This window comes from Penicillium daleae, assembly GCF_028827525.1.
Source record: "Penicillium daleae strain IBT 16125 chromosome Unknown utg000005l_segment0_segment0, whole genome shotgun sequence".
NCBI lineage: Eukaryota > Fungi > Ascomycota > Eurotiomycetes > Eurotiales > Aspergillaceae > Penicillium > Penicillium daleae.
This window is the reverse complement of record NW_026623153.1, coordinates 446,660-471,467: the sequence shown is the minus strand read 5'-3', so window position 1 is coordinate 471,467 and position 24,808 is coordinate 446,660. Positions and strand designations below refer to the sequence as shown.

General features: G+C 51.4%; 8 protein-coding genes across 8 annotated transcripts; 4 read left to right on the top strand and 4 right to left on the bottom strand.

The window, feature by feature from the left end:
- Nucleotides 1–921: 921 nt before the first annotated feature.
- On the top strand, nucleotides 922–7,824 carry N7458_004463 (bifunctional carbamoylphosphate synthetase/aspartate transcarbamylase; the record flags this gene model as incomplete). The annotated part of the gene is made up of 3 exons (XM_056907845.1): nucleotides 922–1,624; nucleotides 1,724–7,710; nucleotides 7,768–7,824. 3 exons carry the CDS (start codon nucleotides 922–924, stop codon nucleotides 7,822–7,824), a joined length of 6,747 nt encoding a protein of 2,248 aa, XP_056766463.1.
- A 1,159-nt stretch (nucleotides 7,825–8,983) lies between these two features.
- Nucleotides 8,984–10,704, top strand: N7458_004462 (allantoate permease family MFS transporter; the record flags this gene model as incomplete). Its single annotated transcript, XM_056907844.1, has 5 exons — nucleotides 8,984–9,170; nucleotides 9,232–9,276; nucleotides 9,336–9,733; nucleotides 9,798–10,052; nucleotides 10,108–10,704. The coding sequence occupies 5 exons, from the start codon at nucleotides 8,984–8,986 to the stop codon at nucleotides 10,702–10,704; spliced, it is 1,482 nt and encodes a 493-aa protein (XP_056766462.1).
- Nucleotides 10,705–11,566: 862 nt separating this feature from the next.
- Nucleotides 11,567–13,264, bottom strand: N7458_004461 (acyl-CoA synthetase; the record flags this gene model as incomplete). The annotated part of the gene is made up of 3 exons (XM_056907843.1): nucleotides 11,567–11,731; nucleotides 11,788–12,920; nucleotides 12,982–13,264. 3 exons carry the CDS (start codon nucleotides 13,262–13,264, stop codon nucleotides 11,567–11,569), a joined length of 1,581 nt encoding a protein of 526 aa, XP_056766461.1.
- A 708-nt stretch (nucleotides 13,265–13,972) lies between these two features.
- Nucleotides 13,973–16,226, top strand: N7458_004460 (putative ABC transporter; the record flags this gene model as incomplete). Its single annotated transcript, XM_056907842.1, has 2 exons — nucleotides 13,973–14,687; nucleotides 14,746–16,226. The coding sequence occupies 2 exons, from the start codon at nucleotides 13,973–13,975 to the stop codon at nucleotides 16,224–16,226; spliced, it is 2,196 nt and encodes a 731-aa protein (XP_056766460.1).
- Nucleotides 16,227–16,355: 129 nt separating this feature from the next.
- On the bottom strand, nucleotides 16,356–17,171 carry N7458_004459 (uncharacterized protein; the record flags this gene model as incomplete). Its single annotated transcript, XM_056907841.1, has 1 exon — nucleotides 16,356–17,171. The coding sequence occupies one exon, from the start codon at nucleotides 17,169–17,171 to the stop codon at nucleotides 16,356–16,358; it is 816 nt and encodes a 271-aa protein (XP_056766459.1).
- A 426-nt stretch (nucleotides 17,172–17,597) lies between these two features.
- N7458_004458 (class I SAM-dependent methyltransferase) lies at nucleotides 17,598–18,590 on the bottom strand (the record flags this gene model as incomplete). The annotated part of the gene is made up of 3 exons (XM_056907840.1): nucleotides 17,598–18,265; nucleotides 18,324–18,437; nucleotides 18,518–18,590. 3 exons carry the CDS (start codon nucleotides 18,588–18,590, stop codon nucleotides 17,598–17,600), a joined length of 855 nt encoding a protein of 284 aa, XP_056766458.1.
- Nucleotides 18,591–18,913: 323 nt separating this feature from the next.
- Nucleotides 18,914–19,957, top strand: N7458_004457 (nitronate monooxygenase; the record flags this gene model as incomplete). The annotated part of the gene is made up of 1 exon (XM_056907839.1): nucleotides 18,914–19,957. The coding sequence occupies one exon, from the start codon at nucleotides 18,914–18,916 to the stop codon at nucleotides 19,955–19,957; it is 1,044 nt and encodes a 347-aa protein (XP_056766457.1).
- A 2,331-nt stretch (nucleotides 19,958–22,288) lies between these two features.
- Nucleotides 22,289–24,488, bottom strand: N7458_004456 (exocyst subunit EXO84; the record flags this gene model as incomplete). The annotated part of the gene is made up of 3 exons (XM_056907838.1): nucleotides 22,289–22,664; nucleotides 22,738–24,016; nucleotides 24,104–24,488. The coding sequence occupies 3 exons, from the start codon at nucleotides 24,486–24,488 to the stop codon at nucleotides 22,289–22,291; spliced, it is 2,040 nt and encodes a 679-aa protein (XP_056766456.1).
- Between the last annotated feature and the right edge of the window lie 320 nt (nucleotides 24,489–24,808).

The window sequence follows — 24,808 nt, the reverse complement described above, 5'->3', positions numbered from 1 at the left end:
CGTCTCAGGTGACCAACACACATTCCTCCGGTTGTCTTGGTTTCGGATGGTGGCTCTCGTTATCGTAGGCGAAGCGCACAGACGGGGCTGATTGGGTTGTGGAATTGTATATAGAGTTTGTTGATATCCGACCCTTGGGAGCTGTGTAGGTATTTGAGTAACTCTAAGTGACGGAGTAACGAGGAACTGGTAACTACTGTCGTGATTGAATTACGCTCGCAGCTGCAGCCTTGGCTACGGTAAGAACAATTCTGCAACTCTGTACCCTGTTTTAGTCGTAATGTCCCCATCGAGCTTCTGCTGCACCGATCGGCCTTATCGGCCCTCACCGCCTGCACTCTGCCGGGCGATAAATTGGGCGATTCGATCGAAAATAGCTACATATGGAGGGGTAGACAGGACGCGACGATGTCACAGCCTAGAGCCCACGATAGTCTACAAGAGTCCATTTTCAATCCATAGGAGTATCTGATAACTGGAATCACCCATTGTCAAGCTGACGAGAGGACTCAATGCCTTCCTCCTCCCAACAAAACCCTCCTTCGCCAAATTGATCGCCCACGCGATCATCGTCATAGGCTAAAAAATTCTGAGGCGGTGAAGAGCGCCTCCAACCACCGAAAGCGGACCACGGTGGACCCGCCGTGGGCCACGAAAATTTTATTCTGCCAGCCGACTCATTCTTCTTCTTCCTTCATTCCCCAGCTCTTGCAGCTGCCATCTCTTCTATACCCTCCCCCTCCTCTTATACCCCTCAAAAGATCACAATCCTGAAAAACCTTCTCCAAAAAGAAAGAAGATAATCAGAAAAAAAAAAGTTCTTCTGGTGGATGCTGTGATCGAGTGACTTGCACTCTCTCAGATTCGTCCCCGAGAGGACTTGTCCCCTCGTTTTTTTTCTCTCTCTTCTCGCCAATTGCGATGTCCCAGCCTGCTTCCATCGAGGAACCAGTCTTGCCTACCAGCCCGACATTAGGTGGTGCAGTTGCCTACATCAACAAGAAGGATCTCTTGCCCACAATGGCCTCTGCTAGTGTGATTACCCCGGCCTCCATCCCCGTCCGGGGTGGCACGGACAGGCTGGTCGCCCTCGAGCTGGAGGATGGCACCGTCTACCAGGGGTACAACTTTGGTGCGGAGAAGAGTGTGTCCGGTGAATTGGTCTTCCAGACGGGTATGGTTGGTTACCCCGAGTCCATCACCGATCCCTCATACCGCGGCCAGATCCTGGTCATCACCTTCCCCCTGGTGGGTAACTACGGTGTGCCCTCCCGGGAGCAGATTGATGATCTGCTCAAGCTCCCCACATACTTTGAGTCGAGTCAGATCCACGTCGCAGCGTTGGTGGTGGCAACCTACGCGGGCGAGGACTTCTCGCACTTCCTGGCCCAGTCCTCCCTGGGTCAGTGGCTCAAGGAGCAGGGTGTTCCTGCCATGCACGGTGTGGACACCCGTGCGCTGACCAAGCGTATTCGTCAGAAGGGTAGCATGCTGGGTCGCATGCTGCTCCAGAAGACTGGCGATGCCAATGGCGTCGCTGACGGTGTCCACGGCGAGGAGTGGAAGTCGCACTTTGAGCAGATTGAGTGGGTGGATCCCAACAAGAAGAACCTCGTCGCTGAGGGTGAGTGAACCATCGAAACCTAGGTCCTTTTCACTGGATGTCCGACAAAGGAAACGCGATGAATTAGAATTGACGTTGCTGATATCACATCTTTGACAGTCTCCATCCGTGAGCCCAAGCTCTACACTCCCCCTGCCGATGTTGCCCTCAAGCACCCCTCAGGCCGCCCTGTCCGGGTTCTGTGCTTGGACGTTGGTATGAAATATAACCAGCTGCGCTGCCTGCTCACCCGTGGCGTCGAGGTCATGGTTGTCCCCTGGGACTACGATTTCCCCACCCTGGCCGGCAAGGACTACGACGGTCTGTTCGTTTCCAACGGTCCCGGTGACCCCGCCACCCTGACCACCACCATCAACAACCTGGCCAAGACTCTCAAGGATGCCCGGACGCCGGTTTTCGGTATCTGTCTCGGCCACCAGCTGATTGCTCGTTCCGTGGGCGCTACCACCTCCAAGATGCTGTTCGGTAACCGCGGTCACAACATTCCTTGCACCAGCATGATCTCTGGCAAGTGTCACATCACCTCCCAGAACCACGGTTACGCCGTGGATGCTTCCAGCCTCCAGGACGGCTGGGAGGAGCTGTTCGTGAACGCCAACGATGCCAGCAACGAGGGTATCCGTCACACCAGCCGCCCCTTCTTCAGTGTTCAGTTCCACCCCGAGAGCACCCCCGGTCCTCGGGATACCGAGTACCTGTTCGACGTCTTCATCAAGACCATTATGAACACCCTTGCCACCCCCGAGGCTCTGTCCAAGCCCGTCGAGTTCCCCGGTGGCATCAAGGCTGAGAATGTCATGGCCGCCCCTCGGGTGCACGTCAAGAAGGTTCTGGTTCTGGGCAGTGGTGGTCTGAGCATTGGACAGGCCGGAGAGTTCGATTACTCTGGTAGTCAGGCCATCAAGGCGCTCAAGGAGGAAGGCATCTACACCATCCTGATCAACCCCAACATTGCCACTATCCAGACCTCCAAGGGTCTGGCTGACAAGGTCTACTTCCTTCCCGTGAACGCCGACTTTGTTCGCAAGGTCATCAAGCACGAGCGTCCCGATGCCATCTACGTCACCTTTGGTGGTCAGACTGCCCTGCAGGTCGGTATTCAGCTCAAGGATGAGTTTGAGGCGCTTGGCGTCCAGGTCCTGGGTACCCCCATTGATACCATCATCACCACCGAGGACCGTGAGCTCTTCGCTCGCAGCATGGACTCGATCAATGAGAAGTGCGCCAAGTCCGCCTCTGCCTCCACTCTGGACGAGTGTCTCCGCGTCGTTCAGGACATTGGCTTCCCTGTCATTGTTCGTGCTGCCTACGCTCTGGGTGGTCTTGGCAGTGGTTTCGCCAACAACATGGGTGAGCTGAAGGAGCTGTGCACCAAGGCTCTCGCTGTCAGCCCCCAGGTCCTGATTGAGCGCAGTATGAAGGGCTGGAAGGAGATCGAGTACGAGGTTGTCCGTGATGCTCAAGACAATTGTATCACTGTCTGCAACATGGAGAACTTTGATCCCCTCGGTATCCACACCGGTGACTCTATTGTCGTTGCTCCTTCGCAGACCCTCTCCGACGAGGACTACAATATGCTGCGTACGACTGCCGTCAATGTCATTCGCCACCTTGGCGTTGTCGGTGAGTGTAACATTCAGTACGCCCTGAACCCCTTCTCCAAGGAGTACTGCATCATCGAGGTCAACGCCCGTCTGTCCCGTTCTTCGGCCCTGGCCTCCAAGGCTACCGGTTACCCGCTTGCCTTCATTGCTGCCAAGCTGGGTCTCGGTATCCCCCTCAACGAGATCAAGAACTCCGTCACCAAGTCCACTTGCGCCTGCTTCGAGCCCTCGCTTGATTACTGCGTGGTCAAGATTCCCCGCTGGGATCTGAAGAAGTTCACTCGTGTCTCTACTCAGCTCGGCTCCTCCATGAAGTCTGTTGGTGAGGTCATGAGCATTGGTCGGACTTTCGAGGAGGCCATTCAAAAGGCCATCCGGTCCGTTGACTTCCACAACCTGGGCTTCAACGAGACCAACGCTCTCATGTCCATCGAGGCTGAGCTTCAGACTCCTTCTGACCAGCGCCTGTTCGCCATTGCCAACGCCATGGCTGCTGGCTACAGCGTTGATGACATCTGGAAGTTGACCAGCATCGACAAGTGGTTCCTGAGCCGCCTGAAGGGACTGAGCGACTTTGGCAAGACCATGTCCAATTTCAACGCCACTACTGTGCCCATCAACATGATCCGTCAGGCTAAGCAGCTTGGTTTCTCCGACCGCCAACTTGCCAAGTTCCTGAGCTCCAACGAGCTGGCTATGCGCCGCATGCGTGTTGAGGCTGGTATTACTCCTATCGTCAAGCAGATTGATACTGTCGCCGCCGAGTTCCCCGCTGTGACCAACTATCTGTACCTCACCTACAATGCTTCTGAGCACGACCTGAAGTTTGACGACCATGGTATCATGGTTCTGGGTTCTGGTGTCTACCGTATCGGTTCCTCGGTCGAGTTCGATTGGTGTTCTGTCCGTACTATTCGCACTCTCCGCGAGCAGGGCCACAAGACCATCATGGTCAACTACAACCCTGAGACCGTCAGTACCGATTATGACGAGGCTGATCGACTCTACTTCGAGAACATCAACCTCGAAACTGTCCTCGACATCTACCAGCTCGAGACCTCCAGCGGTGTGGTCATCTCCATGGGTGGTCAGACTCCCAATAACATCGCTCTGCCCTTGCACCGCCTGAACGTCAACATCCTCGGTACTTCCCCCGAGATGATTGACAGCGCTGAGAACCGTTACAAGTTCTCTCGCATGCTCGACCGCATCGGTGTTGACCAGCCCGCCTGGAAGGAATTGACCAGCATTGAGGAGGCCCGTTCCTTCTGTGACAAGGTCGGCTACCCTGTGCTCGTCCGTCCCTCTTACGTGCTCTCGGGTGCTGCCATGAACACTGTGTACTCCGAGCACGACCTGGCCAACTACCTGAACCAGGCCGCCGATGTCTCTCGTGAGCACCCCGTTGTCATCACCAAGTACATCGAGAATGCCAAGGAGATTGAGATGGATGCTGTCGCCCGCAACGGTGTGATGGTCGGCCACTTCATCTCGGAGCACGTTGAAAACGCTGGTGTCCACTCTGGTGACGCTACCCTCATCCTGCCTCCTCAGGATCTGAGCGCCGAGACTGTCCGTCGCATTGAGGAGGCGACTCGCAAGATCGGTAACGCTCTGAACGTCACTGGTCCTTACAACATCCAGTTCATTGCCAAGGACAACGACATCAAGGTCATTGAGTGCAACGTCCGTGCTTCACGTTCGTTCCCCTTCGTCTCCAAGGTCATGGGTGTCGACCTGATCGAGATGGCCACCAAGGCTATGATCAACATTCCCTTCCAGGAGTACCCTCCCATCAGCGTCCCCAAGGACTACGTTGGTGTCAAGGTCCCCCAGTTCTCCTTCTCTCGTCTGTCGGGTGCTGATCCCGTCCTGGGTGTTGAGATGGCCTCCACTGGTGAGGTTGCTTCTTTCGGTCGCGACAAGTACGAGGCCTACCTCAAGGCTCTGCTGTCCACTGGCTTCCGTCTGCCCAAGCGCAACATCCTGTTCTCCATTGGTTCCTACAAGGAGAAGATGGAGATGCTGCCTTCCATTCAGAAGCTGCACCAGCTTGACTACAACCTGTTTGCCACTGCTGGTACTGCCGACTTCCTGAAGGAGAACGGTGTTCCCGTCAAGTATCTCGAGGTTCTGCCCGGTGAGGAGGATGACATGAAGTCTGAGTACTCTCTGACCCAGCACTTGTCCAACAACCTAATCGACCTGTACATCAACCTGCCCTCCAGCAACCGCTTCCGCCGTCCGGCCAACTACATGTCTAAGGGTTACCGCACTCGTCGTATGGCAGTTGACTACCAGACCCCCCTGGTCACCAACGTCAAGAACGCCAAGATCTTGATTGAGGCTATTGCTCGTCACTACCCTCTGAACATCCAGACTTCGGACTTCCAGACCAGCCACCGTACCATGGTCCTACCTGGTCTGATCAACATCGCTGCCTTTGTTCCTGGCCTTGCCACTCTTGGTTCCAAGGACTTCGAGAAGGTCACCAAGGCCTCGGTTGCTGCTGGTTTCAGCATGGTTCGCGTGATGCCCGTGGGCGTCGAGGGCTCGATCACCAAGGCCAGCGATCTGAAGATCGTTCAGCAGAACGCCCAGGACCAGTCGTACTGTGACTTCAACCTGTCCGTTGCCGCCACTGCCGACAACTCGGACCAGATTGTTCAGGTGACTAGCGAGGTTGGCTCCCTTTTCATCCCATTCAACCATCTGTCTGGCAACATCAACAAGGTGGCTACTGTGACCGAGCACTTCGGTGTCTGGCCCTCGAGCAAGCCTCTGATCACCGATGCTAAGGGCACTGACTTGGCCTCCATCCTTCTGCTGGCCAGCCTCCACAGCCGCAACATCCACGTCATGAGTGTGACCTCCAAGGAGGACATCAGCCTCATTGCCCTCAGCAAGGACAAGGGCTTGAAGGTCACCTGCGATGTCTCGATCTTCTCCTTGTTCCTGTCCCAGGGCGACTTCCCTGCCTGCAGCTCCCTGCCCACTGCCGAGGACCAGAAGGCTCTGTGGGGCCACCTAGAGACCATTGATGTCTTCTCCGTTGGCAGCATCCCCTACCAGCTTGCTGGTAAGGAGGCCTCTCCCGAGGTCGGCATTGCCGAGTCGCTCCCCCTGCTCTTCAGCGCTGTCGCCGAGGGTCGTCTGACTGTGGACGACATTACTGCTCGTCTCCACGACAACCCCAAGAAGATCTTCGAGCTGCACGACCAGGCCGATTCCTCGCTTGAGATCGAGATTGACCGCCCTTACCTGTTCCAGAGCCCCAGTGGCACCTGGTCTCCCTTCAACGGTAAGATGATGCGTGGCTCTGTCCAGCGCGTCGTCTTCCAGGGCAAGACCTCTTGCCTCGATGGCGCCCTCGCCAAGGATGCTCTCATGGGTACCGACATGTCCTCTCACCGGATCATCCCCTCCTCTCCTGTGCACAAGCCCACCACTCCCATGGTCCGCCCTGAGAGTGCTCTGGAGCGCCAGACCACCCCCAGCCGCCACGCCCGGGCTCGCGCTCTGGATGCTGCTGTCCCATCCGTCGGTGAGCTTGGACCTCCTCTGTACCCCCCGTCCTCGCAGGTGTCCTCTCCTCTGTATGAGATGCTCTCCCGTTCTACCTTCCGCGGCAAGCACGTTCTGTCCGTGAACCAGTTCACTCGCTCGGACCTGCACCTGCTCTTCACTGTCGCTCAGGAGATGCGCCTGGGTGTTCAGCGCCACGGTGTTCTTGACATCCTCAAGGGTCGTGTCTTGGCCACTCTCTTCTACGAGCCTTCCACTCGCACCTCCGCCTCCTTCGACGCGGCTATGCAGCGCCTGGGTGGTCGCACCATCCCCATTGCCACTGAGCACTCTTCCACCCAGAAGGGCGAGACTCTCCAGGATACCCTCCGCACTCTCGGCTGCTACGCTGATGCCGTGGTCCTGCGCCACCCCGAGCCCACCAGCACTGAGGTCGCGGCCAAGTTCTCCCAGGTGCCGGTCATCAACGGTGGTAACGGCGCTATCGAGCACCCCACCCAGGCCTTCCTGGACCTGTTCACCATCCGCGAGGAGCTGGGTACTGTCACTGGCTTGACCATCACCTTCACTGGTGATCTCAAGTACGGCCGTCCTGTCCACTCCTTGATCAAGCTGCTACAGTTCTACGATGTTCGTGTGCAGCTTGTCTCCCCCAAGGAGCTGGCTCTGCCCGAGGCGGTCCGCGAGCAACTCGTGGCCTCTGGCCAGCTGGTGTGCGAGCCTGAGGAGCTGACTCCCGAGATCGTTGCTCGCTCGGACATCCTGTACTCCACTCGTGTGCAGAAGGAGCGCTTCACCGACCTCGCCCAGTACGAGCGTCTGAAGAACAGCTTCATCATCGACAACGCTCTGCTGAAGCACGCCAAGAGCCACATGGTTGTCCTGCACCCGCTGCCGCGCAACGCCGAGATCGCTGAGGAGGTCGATTTCGATCAGCGGGCTGCTTACTTCCGCCAGGTACGATGCGCTCCCTTCTCTTTCATCACTGAAGACATGCTGACAGTTCGATTACAGATGAGATATGGCTTGTACTGCCGCATGGCGCTGCTGGCCCTGGTCTTGGCTCACTAAATTATCGCATTCCGCCTCTTATTATATTCCCCTATCTGAGACCGGGATCCCAAAAAGCGCGCCATTCGATTTTCTATCACGCAAGACATGTCTTCCATTGTTTCCTGTTCTGCTTTCAAAAGTTTCCGTTGCCCGTTCTGTCTGGATATCTTCGTAGGTACAACTACCGCGATAGAACGTTGAGTTGTATAGATTAGACAATCTCCGTTTCATGAATTCGATGACCCCGTGCTGTGTATGTCTGTATATTAGGTGGATTCAGTGATTTACGTTATGTGTGACGTGTTATGTGTTATGTCTATGTTTTGGTGTCATTTTGCGTGGCGTGTGTTTTCTGTGTTTTGTGCGTGTGGTTTGTTTTTCTTGGCGTTCTTTGGGATTGGGGGTTCATCATCAGGGCATTTTCTTTTCGATACCACTTTCTCTCTCTCTCTGCATTGGCAATGACCATGAAATGATCATATCGTTTTCTTCATCTTTTCAATTTTAGTAACGTTCGTTTGAAATTGTCGCTGAGTACATTTTTAGCGGGGAGTCTCAATAAATACAATTGACGATTCCGGCGAAGCACCCCTCGAGTGTACATGTACACGTGACACTGCTTCAAAGTACACTTCGTCTTAACTCAACTGTTGAAAGATCCAGAGTAAATAAACTACAAATTCTCTATAGGTGTAGCTAGCATACGGGGTACAGACCGTCTCCATATTCAGTCGACCCACCAAGACCCACTAAAAAGAGCTGACATCAAAGGCAGTTATCAACCTTCCTCAGTGGGCGCAACTCCACCCGTTGATGGTGTCATCAAGGCGCTTTGTTGCTCATCGACTTTGCGTATTCGCGAGCCAATAATAGTCCTTTTGCGATGGACTGCCCATTTTTATTTGCCTTGTTTCCCGCCTGTATCTCTCGGCCGGGTGGTTTCTTAGCATGATGTAAGTTGACACTCTTCGTCAGATCTGCCTTGGGCCTCGTGGCAGAGATCAAGCTAGTTTGTAGTATTTGCTCTCGCGTGGCATATCGCGCGAAGCGCGCGGTGGATGATGTGCTTCGTAAAAGCTAATGTCCTTGCACACTTAATATTTGAGACCACAGTCCCTCTTCAGCTCCACCCTTGGATATTATCTTATACCTCGTTCCTCGTTCTCTTGACATCGCCATGTCGACTGACGATAAGCAAGAAACAAGCGCTTATGCGGCGCCTGAGAATGTCGACAGCTCGCCTTCCTCTAGTATCGCTGAGTTTGCAGGAATTAATGAGAAATCTCTGCTTCGGAAATTGGATCTTCGTTTGCTGCCACCTTTGACGCTCCTGTATTTACTCTCTTTTCTAGACCGCAGCAATGGTTCGTTTGCTCTCATTCTTCACTCATCCCGGAATATGTTGTGGCTCACTGATTGTTGTAGTTGGCAATGCCCGGTTGGAAGGAATGACGGACGATATCAAAATGAGTATGCGGTACCTCAAACTCACTGCATGGAATATTCAGCTAAGACATGATCAAACACAGCGGGTAACCAATACTTGACCGGCCTCACCTTGTACTTTATCGGATACGTTCTTTTCGAAGTCCCAGCGAATACAGTCTTGAAGTTGACCAGACCGAGTATTTGGCTACCGACTCTGACATTGATATGGGGCGTCGTCGCAACACTCCTGGGAGTGGTTCAAAACTATCCTGGCTATCTAGCTTCTCGCTTCTTCCTCGGTGTCGCCGAGAGTGGCCTCTTCCCTGGTGTGGTATTCTATCTTTCTATGTGGTACAAACGCAATGAGCAGCATTATCGAGTTGCTCTGTTCTTCTCCGCGGCTTCGTTAGCTGGTGCCTTTGGTGGTATCCTGGCCTGGGGAATTGGGCATATGGAAGGCGTCGGCGGATACAGTGGGTGGCGCTGGATCTTTATCTTGGTATGGACTATCATCAAGATTGCTTGTCTGAATGATCATTGGCTGATCTATTTGTCTAATCTAGGAGGGACTTCTAACCATCATCGTATCGGTAATTGCATACTTCTGGGTACACAATTACCCTGGAACGGCCAAGTTCCTGACCAAGGAAGAGCGAGAATACATACAATTCCGCCTGAAAAATGACAATGACTCGACTCGTGATGAGAAATTTTCCTGGTCAGCAGTCCTTGATGCGTTCAAAGACCCGAAGGTGTTGCTATACGGTCTCGGTTTCCACTCGTTGAGCCTGCCACTCTACACCCTTTCGCTGTTCTTGGTATGTTATATGCCCGCCAATGAGATCACTTATCAGATAACTGACCTTCCCAAAGCCTACCATTATTAAAGAGCTGGGGTATAGTGCAGCACAAGCGCAGCTGTTGACGGTTCCACCCTACGCAATTGCAACTATGATGACCATCGGTGTCGCCGTTCTTTCTGAAAAGACACGTCGACGGGCTCCCTTTATCATGGGCGCATCAAGTCTAGCTTGCATTGGCTACATCATCCTACTCTCGCAGCAACGTGCAGGAGTAAGCTACGTGGGCACAATCTTCGCCGCAGCAGGAATCTATCCTGCCGTTGCTATCGTGCTCTCTTGGCCGGCAAATAATGTCTCGGGCCAGACTAAACGCTGCATCGCCAACGCCCTTCAAATCTCCATTGGTAATCTTGGAGCAGTGATTGGAACACAGCTGTATCGAACTGAGACGAGCCCACGATTCTTGTTGGGGCACGGCTTTGCGCTCGGGTATTTGGTAGCTAATATTATCGTGGTTGCGGTAACATGGTGGGTTCTTAATCGAGCAAATGCTCAGAAAGCGGTGGAAAGAGAACAGAAAGGGCTTCGTCCGTTGATGGGTGATGTCGGAGATGCAGAAGGAGAGTTTCTTGGAGACCATGACCCTCGCTGGGTGTTCCAGACCTAAGGTGCACCCATACAGACAAGAAAATTTCTGGCGGGTGGGAAAAAGAGACGAGGGGAGAGGATCAATTACCATATTCCAGTGTTCATTGAGCTCACGGTACCTGAAGATTTATGACGTAGCTATAGGACTGTGCCTAGGCGGACAAAGGAGATACAGTGCCTTGTTCTAGTGTAGGAATAGTATTTCAGGACCGAGGACCGGTCACGTATGGCATGTAGTACGCCGAAGGCATATAACCTGGTCTAGAATTCTTGGATTCAATTTTCAACAACTTCCATGCCTAAGCATGGGGTTGATATCATTGAGCAAGCTTAAACACCTACGTATATTACAACACATTCCGACTTGCGGCGCTTGGAATCGTCCTCGTGACCCTGTCGGAACCACCACGTAGGCCACCATTTCTTCATAACCCGTCGATAACGCCGACCTCACAAAAGCACTAAATTTCGAGCGAACAGGCCATTGACTGACAATCTTTGAGACCAATGACCCTAACAAGCTTTCGCATGAACCCCAAATCGCAAACGCGGATCATTCAACATATCAGTGTCCAGCAACGTCAACCATGGGCACCACGGTAGCTGAACTCTCCACCGGAGATCCTCCGGGTTTCCCACAGATTATCTGGTATATGTAGCTAGCGCCTATGGTTAGGAGAGCAGTGGTCAGATATGGGTGTGCAGTTAAAGAGTCTGATATATTGTCAAATGCGATGATTTTCTTGACTTGTTCACTTGGAAATTTTCATGTCAATGCATAAATGTCTTATTTCATTTATCACGGCGAGGATGATCAATTTGATTCTCGTTTATTCGTCTATACATTGGTAAAGTAGCCTTCTTATCATCCCACCCAAGAATCAAGCTCTCTCCGGCCAGTACTTTTGAACCAGAATCTTCTTGTTTACCTTCCCCATAGCATTTCGCTCTATATTATCGACAGTCTTCAGAACAGAAGGCACCTTATATGCCGCCAATTCCTTCTTGAGTTCAGCGCGAAGGGTCTGCAAGTCCATTTCGGCACCCTAGTGCATGTAAATTAGTAAACCGAAAGCTTTTGCCAAAGTCGAATGGGACTTACTTCGCGGAATTTCACTACAGCAGCAACTCGTTCCCCCCATTCAATGTCTTTTAATCCAACAACAGCCACCTCTTGAATCTGGCATAAGGCAAGCATAACACGTTCCACCTGTAGGGCGGAAATCTTGTAGCCTCCGGATTTAATAATGTCGACGCTGGCACGACCTTGAATGAAGTATGCACCGGTTGAATCACGAACAGCGCAATCACCAGTCTTGAACCATCCATCTGCTGTAAACTCCGAGGCGGTAGCTTCGGGCCTCCTCCAGTATTCACGGAAGACATTCATTCCCTTGATTTCAATCATTCCATCTTCGTCGACTGCATCGATAATCCGACCAGTCTCCTTCTCTGTCAGACGAACCTGCACACCTGGCAAAGGCCAGCCAACGCTGCCGTCAATGCGCTTCTCCACTTCCAGCCCACAGCTTATACCCATGCCAATCTCCGTCATACCATAACGCTCGAGCAAAACTTGGCCTGTAATTTCGGCGAATTTGGCTTTGATTGGGGTCGGAAGTGCAGCTGATCCACTGACAACTAGACGCAAAGCCTTTGCACCGGCTCTGGTTGAGGTCTCGTTCTCTGTTCCGCGAATGTGGGCGTCAAAGTAATCGTTTAGGCGAGAGTATATAGTGGGCACTGCCATGAACATGGTTGAAGAACCGCGGTCCTGCCATCGCTCCCAGATGACTTTCGGATCGAACTTGGGGTGCATTTCCACTGTAGCTCCGCTTAAGAGACTGGCTGTAAGTCCATTTATAATGCCATGGACATGGTGTAGTGGGAGAACATGAATCAAGTGGTCGGAAGGTCCATAGTCCCAGGCCGTGACGAGACAGCTGGCTTGGAAAATAATGTTCTCATGTGTTGTCACACATCCCTTGGGATTTGAAGTTGTGCCACTTGTGTAGATCATCAAGGCTCTCCGGTCCAATGGGAACGGCGAAGAGAAAGACGGTAGGGACGGGTTGTCATTGCGGGTGAAAGGGTCGAGGCCGATGAAAGGGATTTGGATGGGCACTGCCTCGCGAAGAGCTGGCGCAACTTTCTCGAAGGCGGGATGAATGATAATTAGGGAAGGATCTGAGTCTTCAATTGTATACAGAAGCTCCTTGACAGGGTGGGATGTGCCTGATGAAATGCGGATTAGCGCTTCCTGAGCTCCTCTAGACTATACAGGACCATTTCTTACATAGTGGTACACAAACGCCTCCAGCAGCCCAAATTGCCCAGCTTGTGACAACGTAGTCATACCCAGCAGGGCACAGATATGCCACTCGCTGCTCATTGAGATCTCCTGATGACGTCGATCCTAGGGTTTCGATGATATGCTTCCGGAGCGCGGCTGCATCTTCAAGAAGTTGTGTAAAAGTGAACGATTCCTTCTTGGTCACATCGATCACTGCAATCTTCTTTGGGTCATCTTTGGCAGTTTGTTGCGCCGCCACGAAAAGTGGCAGCGAAGGGATAGGCATTGCGGGGAACGGGTTTAGCGCAAGGTATGATAAAGAAGACGAGATCGAAACGGTGAATTAGACGCAAACCAACTCGGTATCAACGCAACAGCATGTGATAGCTCAAGCCCAGCGATTCTGGCATCGGACACGAAATTTGTCTTGGAAAGAAATTCGACAGGGGGGTTTAGGCGATCTGAGTCCAATGAATTTAGCCGACCTCGCGATCTGATGCGGCGAGGAGCCGAGGTGGAGTCCTTCGGCGTGCAGTTGTAGACTCCGATCGGTGGGAAATAGCACCGACAAGAATTGGCCTGGAAAAGTGTTGAACTTGGTCTGATTTTGGTTGAGGATCATTCAAAAACTTGTTCCGATCTTCTTCCATTATTTGAGGATTTCAGATTTCCATTGCTTAACGAGATGTCTACTCTGTTATGTTAGAATTATATATGCTCCGTATACTTCAGAGCTCAATCAATTTGGGCTGCGTAGATCCTCCGAATTCAACATCGAACATTCTAGCTTTATGCCAAGCATGATCATCTTTTTGTAACATGATTCTCTACGTTTACTTAAAGTCTTGTTAAGCTTCATTTCTATAGTTCAGATCAGAAGACTGCTTGGAAGGAGGCACGTGACTATCGTTAACCCCGAATCTCCGATGACGGAAGGCTTTTGAAGCTACGAAGCTCGTTGACTCAAAGCTGGGATTACCTCCCACCTGCAACCATGCTTCTTCGAACAAGCCTACGGGCTCGTTTGCTGCGGCCCGCTGGCTTTCGCGCCGTGCGATTCAACTCTTCAGCACCGCTTATTCGCATTGAGAACGGAACTTTCTACAAGCAATATCCGACCGAGGACAATGCCACAACCAATCTGCCTCTGTACCCGAACCTCGACTTCACTTTACCCTCCGAGGCGGTGATCTCTCCCACGAAGGGACCCTCACTGCAACATTGGGCCGTAATTGGTCCCTCGACTCGAACAGATCTACTCGACATATTCCGTGGCCAGCACATTGCGATCCCTCCTACCGCCCGGTCATATCCCTACCTCCTCTCCGATGAAATCGCTGCGAAGGACCCCCGGCTACGCATTATTGGAAATGCCATTCAGTACATCGGATTCAGTGGTGAAGGTTCTGGTGCCATTGGAGGTACTCGTGGCGCATACTTGAGTGCGCGCTATGAGAGTCTTCGCGAAGAGACCGATTGGACGGTGGAGCAATTCCTGCGAGGGCAGACATCGCTGAATCCTCCTGAGGGGGAAGAAAACGGTACTCTGAAGGATGAGGAGTTGCTGAAGGAAGTTATTACGGATCTGCACCTGGAATCGCTGCTTGGCATGCCAGTCGCAAATCTGAGCAACGGACAGACGCGACGGGCTCGTATCGCTAAGGCCCTGCTCGAGAAGCCGGAATTGTTGCTCCTAGATGAGCCTTTCAGTGAGCTACCACGCCGTTTCATATTGTGATATTGGACTGTAACTAAACTTTATTCTAGTGGGATTGGACCCGGCCACTACCCGAAGTATCTCGAATCTGCTTCACCGACTGGCAGAGAAACAATCACCCCGGCTGGTACTGGCACTTCGCCCTCAGGATCGGATACCAGACTGGATCTCTCATGTAGTTTTGGTGGGCAAAAATCACCAGGTACTTCAACAGGGAACAAAGCCAGACATTCACGCAACCCTTCAGGCATGGCAAAAGATGCCTGTAACAGGAAAGAGATTTCCAAGAAATCCCGAAAAACTGGCTAAAATGCTTGAATTTCGCGCTCATCTAGAGTCAGGGAATCTTGATGAGCAGTTGCTCCAGGACTTCACCTTGAATCAAACCAAAAAACCTCTAAAACAAGAACATGCATCACTAGGCGGGGAGGCCCTCATTGAAATGGATGGAGTTCGTGTCCAGTACGGTGATAAGGTCGTGCTGGGTGACTGGAAACAGAAGGTGAATGATGAAACTAAGGAGGGCCTTCACTGGCGGGTGCGCCGAGGGCAACGCTGGGCGGTACTCGGTGCAAACGGTTCCGGGAAGACGACACTGTTGTCGTTGATCACATCGGATCATCCACAAGCATACTCACAGCCCGTTAAGATCTTTGGTCGGTCTCGTCTTCCTGAGGTGGGCAAACCCGGGATTTCCATCTTCGAACTACAGTCTCGCCTCGGCCATTCATCACCTGAGATCCACGCCTTCTTCCCACGCCAGTTGACGGTGCGGCAGGCTTTGGAGTCGGCCTTTGCGGAGACTTTCCTGTCCAAACCAAGTCTTGATCACGAGAAGGATCTCGATGTGAGTGCAGCTCTCCGAGCTTTCAAGGCCGAGCTGGACCCCAATACCTCCCCCGAGGAAGCACCAACGGTATCCATCGAAAAATTGTTCCCGAAACTGGACCCGGAAGGCTCAGGCAAGGTAAAAAAGCCTGCCACTTCCACTTTCTACATGCCCTTGGAATACCAGGTTGAGTATGCCGACAACATCAAGTTCGGTGAGCTGAGCACTGCACAACAGCGAATTGTGCTATTCCTGCGTGCCTTGATTCATAAACCGGACATTGTCATCCTTGACGAACCATTTTCGGGCTTGACCGCCTCACAACGCGATAAGTGCTTACAATTCATTGAGAAGGGGGAAGCTCTTAAGGACTTAAAAATCCCCCGTGGCGTCCCACTCCGACACCGCGGGTTATCAGAGAATCAGGCCTTGGTTATGATCAGTCACGTGAAGGAGGAGATCCCGAGCAGTGTGCGGTATTACATGCGCCTACCGTCTGAACTAGGCGAGGGTGCTGAACCTGTCGATTTCCGCGCTGGCATGCTGAAAAGCTCCAGCGTGCTAAGCGATTCGGCAGTCTGGGATTTGGTGTGGTCCCCGGCTGGACAATTTTCACAAAATAGTGAGAAGACGACCATTGAGCAAACGTCTAAAAAGGTTGGACACGATGACTTTGAGAGATTCGGATATTACACGATATAGAGGCATTCCGGGTGTACAGCTAGTCTAGAAGTTGGGCTCTAGATTTGTATTATGAGATTTCAATGTAACATAGTGGAACCTTTATATTTCTTATCCGTTGCTAAAAAATGGTCTTAATGACTTCCACATTTACCCAAAGACCAACGCCCTAACCTCAATGCTCTCCCGCGCCTTTCCACCTGGGGGAGTATTGGGATCAGCAAATGAAGTATGTGCCACGCGCTTGGCCACTCCGTCTTGGCTATCAAAGCACTTGAGAAGAATTCTCTCATCATCATTCACGCCAGCGCAGAACCTCCACTCCGTCCTAGGATTGTATTTAACACCCATGATCTCCCCATTGAAAGTTGGATACCGGTGCTGAATAGTAACAAAGTCTTCATCCTCGGTCGTTGTTGTAGAAGCGAATGCCAATGGCGAAGATTCAACGGTGCCATTAATCGGTCGCCAGACATTAATGATGCGATATCGCTCGCTGAGGTACTTCTTCGCCAACTTCGGATCAGATACATGCTTGCGCACTCGCGATTCAGCGGACCACTCGGTTTGGTCTGCGTGGACCTGGTTGACTGGTTGACGCGGGGCATGGGGGTTTGCCCGGCGTATGGTATGATCAAAGAATATGATAGTGTGGGCTCCAGGAACTGTTTCAAGGAGTAGTTGTTCCACCTCGGGATAGTATATCTCCCGAATGGCGTCGTCGGAGTTGAACGTCTCGTATTTAGTTGTGGACGGGATGTTTTTCAGGATTTGAAATGCATCGCGATCGAGGGAAAATTGATCTTCGGTGCCTCGAATGTCGTGAATTGGAACTGTACGAATATCGCTATTGTAGTTGCGCCATGGCTCCCCCTGTGGTGGCTCTTCCACGTAGTTGTATGGAGATGTCCCATCATTAGGGGCCTTGTAGAAGACCAGTTCTGCGTGGATGGTAGGACTGGTCATTGCACTGAAATGGATCTTGAGTTTCCGCGTGTGGGAGGTGGGGGGAGAAGTAGATGGAATGGAATTATAGCCTTGTAGGTTCTGACAAGCGTGCTTTATATGCCACGATTAGTCTCCGAACTTCCGGTTGAAGAAGGTCTGACGGTTTCTTTCCGCTCGGGATTTGAAATCTCACAGTTGAAGCATATCCGGCTTTTGTTAATCTGTCGCAGCTCAAAAGTTTTAATCTAAGTACAAGAAAAAATAAGCTCCCAAATATGGTTTGAAATTGCCCCCCAAAGTACGTGACTTGATGTGTATTGCTTTGCAGCTTTTGCATTTCTCGGTCAATCTCTCAGTGATACGCGTGTCTAAGGAAAAATTGTGGGCAATATGCCTCTACACAGGCCGCGGTCTATACCTTTCAATATGTTGATAGGCTCAACTTCAGCTTCTCTTGACAAGCACGCCATGCAAGTATGGGAAAGTCGAAAATGACGCAGCCATCTCCAAATTGTTCTCGGCCCACCCGCCATCCCCCTGTGCGGCCTTCACCAAAATTTGAGCTGTATCCTGGTTCAATCGACAATCACCAATGAAAAACGCCCAACCACATATCATGTATAATTGCTGAAAGATTCGGGCCACAATACTTCCCTTGGGCTTTGTCCATGGGTTGGCGACGTGTTCGCAAATCAGCATACGTCCTCCTGGCCGCAAAAGTTTATAGAGCTCGGATGCAGCGGTCTGTGGATCCGAAATGCTGCATAGAGCTCGAACGCAAATGATGGTGTCAAAAAGAGTGTCGCCTTCTTCCCAGGAGGTAATAAATCCACCGCGGAGAAGCTCCTTGACTAATTGATCGGTGCTTGCGCCCGCAGCGAGAATTTGATACCGTTCATGCAGATTTTGGTCATTTGCTTGTGACTGGAGCTTCTCATGAAGCTCGATGCATGGCTCGGCACCATATATCTTGGTGATTTGGGGCCCCTTTAGAGATGACATTTGCGAGCCACTTCCGGGTCCAACCTCCAAGACGATGCCCGTTGCTTGGGCAAGTATTGGGGGAATCAGACCCGCTGAGAGAGATGGAGGTGTGCCAGGAGGCTTGGGAGCTAATATGGGGGATTAGACTCAAAATGAAGGATTGGTTACTTGGAATTGTAGTCATACCAGAAAACTCAAGCCAAAGAGAGGAAAATGCCGTTCCGCGTATCTTCTGCCATTGGCTCGCGGACATGGGTATATCTCCCTTCACTACGGCGGAGAAGACCGTTTTCAAATAGTCTAGTCGCGAGTTAATCTTTTGAGCTTGTCCCTAGGATAGCCAACAAGAAACCATCCCCCGCAAGGGATATGTGACGTACGATATATGGCTGACTTTAGCATCAAAGTCGGCTCAAAAAGAGACCATGCCCATTGTGATGTTAGGGAAGTCATTATAGCAATTTTGAGGTTCAAGAGTCGTTCGAGGTAGATGCAACTTGAGAGTCTGTAAGAGAGCAAATCAGGAAAACGGCCCAGTCACGGTCCTGCCGACAAAGCGGGGACTTTGTTCTGTTCGGATCAAAGGCCGAGCAAAATTTAGAACGAGTGTCATTTTAGCCAATGAGAGCCCTGGGGGTGCCACTCGGCCTTTGAACCTATATGTGATGCTTCGACATTGAACCATTCATTTTTTATACAAGGCAGATCTTATAACCTTCAAGCCAAAGAGATTGATGAAGATCCATTTCAAAATTGTCACCTCTTGATATCCAAAAATGTCGTTCTATAACGCATTCAAGAAATCCCTCCCATGGGTACAATCACCACTTATCGCCAACGCCCCCATGAGCGGCGCAGCATTCAACGAGCTCGCCATTGCCGTCAGCCGTGCTGGAGGGCTAGGTCAAATCGGCTTCTTGGATGACATGCACGAACTTTCAAACGAGCTACAGGTCGCGCGTGACAAACTACAAGACCTGATGTCGACTCTTCCCGATCCACAGATTTTACCAATCGGAGTTGGGGTGATAGTTTTCGGGTCCCCAAAGGACGCATGGATGACGCTTTTCAGAACGCACAAACCAGCCGTGGTTTGGCTTTCGTTCGCAGGGACAAGTGAACTTCGACAATGGACGGAAGCAATTCGTCAGGCATCACCAAAATCACAAGTGTGGGTTCAACTGGGCAGCGTGAAAGCAGCTTTGGATGTCGCGCAAGCATGTCACCCCGATGCGTTGGTTCTACAGGGCAGCGATGCCGGCGGTCACGGCCATCAAGATGGGGCTAGTATCGTGAGCCTCATTCCCGAAGTCACGGATACACTTCTGCAGCATGAGATTGGCGATATTCCCTTGGTCGCAGCGGGTGGCATCGTTGATGGCCGAGGCACTGCTGCAGCCCTGGCCCTCGGGGCATCGGGAGTGGTGATGGGAACGAGATTCCTATCAGCACCAGAAACTCGAATTCCGCAGATCTATCGTGATGCAGTCTTCAAAGCTTCCGACGGAGGACAAGCTACCGCCCGATCGCGAGTTTTTGACGAGATCTGGGGACCCAATTTCTGGCCAGCTACTTATGACGGACGGTGTCTCCGGAATAAGGTGTACAATCGATATGCATCGGGCATGGATATTAACAAGATTCGAAGTTGGCTGGTATCGGAAATGAATGGTCCGGGTTCTAAGTCGTTGGATGTTCAAGATATGGGCAGCCTATGGGCTGGGACGGGGGTGGGAATGGTGAATACGATGCAAAAGGCGGGTGATATTGTCCGAACAGTACGAGATGATGCCATGAAGAGAATTGGATCTCTCGCTTGAGAGGAGTGACTCAATCATACAGTATATAATTAGCTGCCCGACATAACAAGTATAACAGCCTGGTATATGCCACATACTGCGTGTTTGGAGTCGAACGTGCCGTTTGTGGCTCTTTTTACCTGTCATCTGATCCTCTAGTCCAATCTCGCACAAATCTAAATCACAAACGAAGGGATTGAATTGGAGGGCCCAAGGAACGCAATGACCTGCTCTCAGCTGGTCAAAAATCCGATTCGAACGAACAGAGAAAGGATCTCGCCAGTTACGCTTCAACTTGATCTCTTGAAAGATCCTTGTATAGGTCTTGGGATCGTCTCTTTAAACAGCGTCTGGGTTGACTCGCGAGTTACCTTGGAAGGCAAGTCTATCCGATTTACGTTTTGAAGTTTGGTGAGGGATTCCATTACTACCCGCAAAATCTATATATGCCTGGACGAAGCATGTTATGAACTAGGCTTGTTACGGATAATCCAATCTAGGCGGAGGCCGCCACAACAAAGGGCAAGTTACCCAAAGCCAAAGCGGACAAGTATGCAGTATAGCTGATGATTTTCAAATGTCCCATGGATGAAAATACCAAATCTGGAAGCGCTGTCTTAAGCCATACTAGTTCATAAGACCAATATCCCAGTTTCATATATTTCCTCTCTACCTCTCCTCATGCTTTTGACTTCACCATCACCATCACCACCACCTGCCACATACCAGAATGAAATTCTCAAGTGCTCGTCTCGAACGCTACCTCAAGCGCTCGAACAAATCCAAAAGCCTGTTAAGGGAAGGGGAATTCGATCCGTGTGGTCCCAATTTAAAGAACGTTTGGCCGAATCACGAAGAAAAAAGGCTGCGGCGAAGAGAACTAAACGGAAAAATCCAGTTTCTCACTCGTCTTCATCGGAAACCCGCCCACATGTTTCTCTGGACGACGTTTATCTCCTTCAACGGGCCCCCAGATAATGCTGTGGTATATCTACTCCTGATCAACAAACAATATTTGGCTCCTGCGAAGCTACTATATACTCGGGTACCTTATGTCCCTGGATTAAATATATTCAAACAGAAAGACTTCTTGAAGTATGGATTTAGGGTGAATGAAAGTGGACTGACTGAGAAAACTTCCAAGTAATAATTGTTTCTACTTAGCAGAATTGATCCGAGAGATGCACTTGAGATAATTGTCTGTCAAATGTCATATTAGGAAAGAGCGATGTAGAGAAAACGCTTCGTATCTTCCTGCTCATCTCATCTCGCTTGTTTGTTGATCTCAAGATCAAATTCCATATATTCGTGAGCAAGGTCAACTACAGTACTGTGAAAAACGAAAGGCTGATTGCGTACCAATGCATTTATAGATGCTCGTTTGTGGAACCGCCACCGCTCCCGTCTCCTTGGACGACCTCGAGTACGAGCACAATGTTGAACTCAAGAACATGTGAAATTCTTGAAGGGAATTTCCGAGGGTGTTGCGAGCCTCGTAGAGAAGAGCAAGGCAGAGAAATGTAAGCATATAACTTGTGACCACTCTTGGGAGTCACTGACTAACTCTATATTACTTAGGGGAAGGAAAAGGCTGTGGAACAGGGCCTCAAGGATGACCAGGGGACCCTTAAAGATAGGTCGGACAAAACGGTCAAGCGGGCAAGCAGATTGAGTGTTGGCACTTCCTCGTCCGGTCCAGCTTGGGTTCAGAGCCGGGATCATCCACATGTTGAGTTGTGATATTTCCGGTGACAGCCCCCATTTGTTTATATCTTCGGATATTCGGAACAGTCACTCGGCTGAAGAAAACTATGAGGGTACGCCTGGCCTATTCACACTTAGCTACTACACCAGAGTTCGGAGGGACTGCAAATTCCTGCTTTTGTTATCCAAGACTCAGCCTGAAACTCTTTTTGTTTTGCCTCTTTCACACCTGCTAAGCCTATTACATTTGGTGTTTTCTGATAGTAATTAGCCCGCAAGTAGTGTTTACCTTAAGGTAATATCTCCTGTCCTAGTCTACGCTCTCAAGACCTAGTTTAGGTGACCGAGTAAGAGGTGCACAATGTTATTGTCGAAGAAGGATATGTAAAAGAAAATGTGTTGAAGGACATGTTGAAAGATGTATTGAAAGACAAGCTAAAAGACGTGTCGGATGATGGTTGATGAGAATACGCCGAATACTGGTACATAAAGAGCATCTTTAAAACTAAAAGGCCATTCGATAAAGAGAGTATCCAATGTAAAATTTCTGATAACTTGTAGTACCGCTCAGCTGTAAGCCTTCTGGGTACTACTCGTAATGTTATTTTAGCTACCACACTCATTGTATGATCATACCAAGTACACCCCCTAAATCACAGGAGGCTGAGCCGCAGCTAATTGACCCGGTTGAACAGTTCGCAGTCCATCCTCGCTGTGATCTTCCAGCCCCCGAGCCACAAGGTCGGTGAAATCGACCCCAACCTCGGTCAATAGGGCAGCATGCTCATGCACGATGTCAAGACATCTGTGCCAGACGGAAGTGCCCCGCTGCACGCTGCTGAGCTGGCGGCGAAGTAGGGCGTTGAATCCGTCGAGGTGTGTCTTTGCCCATCGGATGCAGGAACTGGTCATGACGCTGGGGAAGCATTGCTGGTAGATGCTGATGGTGTTTTTGATCAAGGAGAAGTAGACGAAGGAGATTTGGAAGATGTAGAGTGGGAGGTCACCCTCGAAGACACAGGCCCTGTTTGGGTCCAGGTTAGTACGGTAAAGGGCAACGAGGAATTAGTGGGTGTGCATAGGTTGCAGGATCATACCGGATACGTTGCGAAATCACATCAGACCGTGCCTTCAGATAAGTCTCCCGCGCTTGATCCTCGAATCCCAGGCGGCTGAGCCAATTCACGTTGGTCTTGGTCGCTCCCGGGAACGAGTGCGTATCCACCAACGATCGCGAAAGCATGCCAGCCAGCCGCGTCGCCCGTCCATCGACCTTGACATTAATGACCTCTTGAGCAATTGCATTTCCTTTGAGCCCCTTTGCAAGTTTTCGCAATCGCTCAATACTGGAAACGGCCGCTTCAAAGTGTTGCAAGGCGATGTCAATGTCCAACTCGTCGACCTGTCCCTCCACCCAGCGGAGGTTCTGCTGTTTGCCATCGACATCAATACGCAAGTCAGATTTATCGCGCGGGCTATCTACAAGATCAAATGCTTCTGCCTTTTGCGAGTACGACAGATGTCGCCCGGCGAGGTATCCATATGCCTCCAAGGGCTTGCTTGCAGCCTCGGTTTCGGTTCGCAAGTTTCGTCGTAGATCTTCCACGGTCTTACGGAACGTGGCAAGCAGTTCATTCTTTGTGGATGTGTCGCGTTTGTCTTGTCGATAAGTAAACGGCTTGGATCCCACCCGGATGCTGATCGCATTCGCAATACCACGATCCAGTGCCTCTTCGCGAGCGGCACCCGTGCCCAGGTTCGCCGCCAGATCGATCATGTCGATGTCCTGCAGTGGCCAGCACTCTTCCGCGACGAGCTTGGTGGGAACTGGACCGCGTTGGTTGGTTTGGCTCTGATCCACTCGTTTGCGCTTCTTGGCAGCTACCAGCAGGTGATCATTTAACAAAACAATATGCACTGGTCTCTTGGGCTTCCAGGTGGCCGAGTCCAGCTCAGCCCAATTGCCTGTTTCCAGCACAATATGCCGTCCGGGCACTGCCGGCAAGAACTTCTGGGATCCTTCCACCGTCTTCCACAATGTTTGCAATTGGACACTCCACATGCTTTCCAAGTTGGCGACCGAGCTGCGGTTCGCATTGCGTTTGGGGAACTGATCATCTGTGGGCGACATGGGGTTCGGCGTGTTGGCCACCGTGGTCTGTCCGAGGGCAGTGGTGAGCTCGGACATGAGCGTGCGAAGTGTCCGCATTTCGTCCTTGAGCTTCTCCGCCTCTTTACTGATCTTGATGAATTGGGTGCGATTCTGGTAGACATTCTGTTGCAGATCGGTCGAGGTTCGGTTTTTCACTTTGCGTAAGCTTTCCTGGTACTTCTGGATCTCTTCCTCGGATGCATTGGCGAGCAAGTTGGCGACATCTGTGTGAGAGGAGAGGGGCCACCTGTCAGCTCAAGGTCTTTGATTCAGGCTGCTTGATGGTAGTACAGTAGACGCGGGATACGTACATCGCTCCACTGGTAGACTAGGATCTCGCAATGCGTTCAAATCCACCTTGGGCGCGCCATCCGCCGGCGATGGTTGCCTTGGAACTGCTGCTGGAGCTTCCAGCCCTCCATATCCACCGGGAGCTTGCGTAGGCAGAGCGGGTACTGGAGGCACACTCGCACCAAAGTCTGGGACTGCATTGAACCGAGTTGAGTATCGGCGCTTCACGAGATCGGAGGTGGCCTCGCTCTGGGGAGCTCGCTCGCGACCAACGGGGATGGAACCTTGAGGTGCATCGGGGGCTCGGGTGTTGGGGGGTAAGGGGCCGGAGATGGGTTTCGGAGCACTGATTTGAGGCCTTTGGCGACGGGACTTGCTTCGTAGGGTTAAGCCTCGGCCTTCCATGATGTCGGGGGGAATTGGGCGGGGAGGACAGATCAATGGAGGAGGGGACAATTGGGGGATCGTCGAAAGGGAGGAAGCGTCAAGTCAACACGGTCGGGACTGGGGGAGAGCGCCAAAAGAGGCATAGCGCACGATGACGAAGTATACCTCGACGATACCACGTCTGGACTCTCACGGGGGATTTTGAGTTGAAAGAGAGCTTGGGCAGTAGAATACTCTGGCTGATTGGTCCTCATATATTGAATTAATTCAATTTATAAGGATTGGATGCTTGACAGTACCTAGTAGTAGTAGTAGTAGTAGTAGTAGTAGTAGTAGTA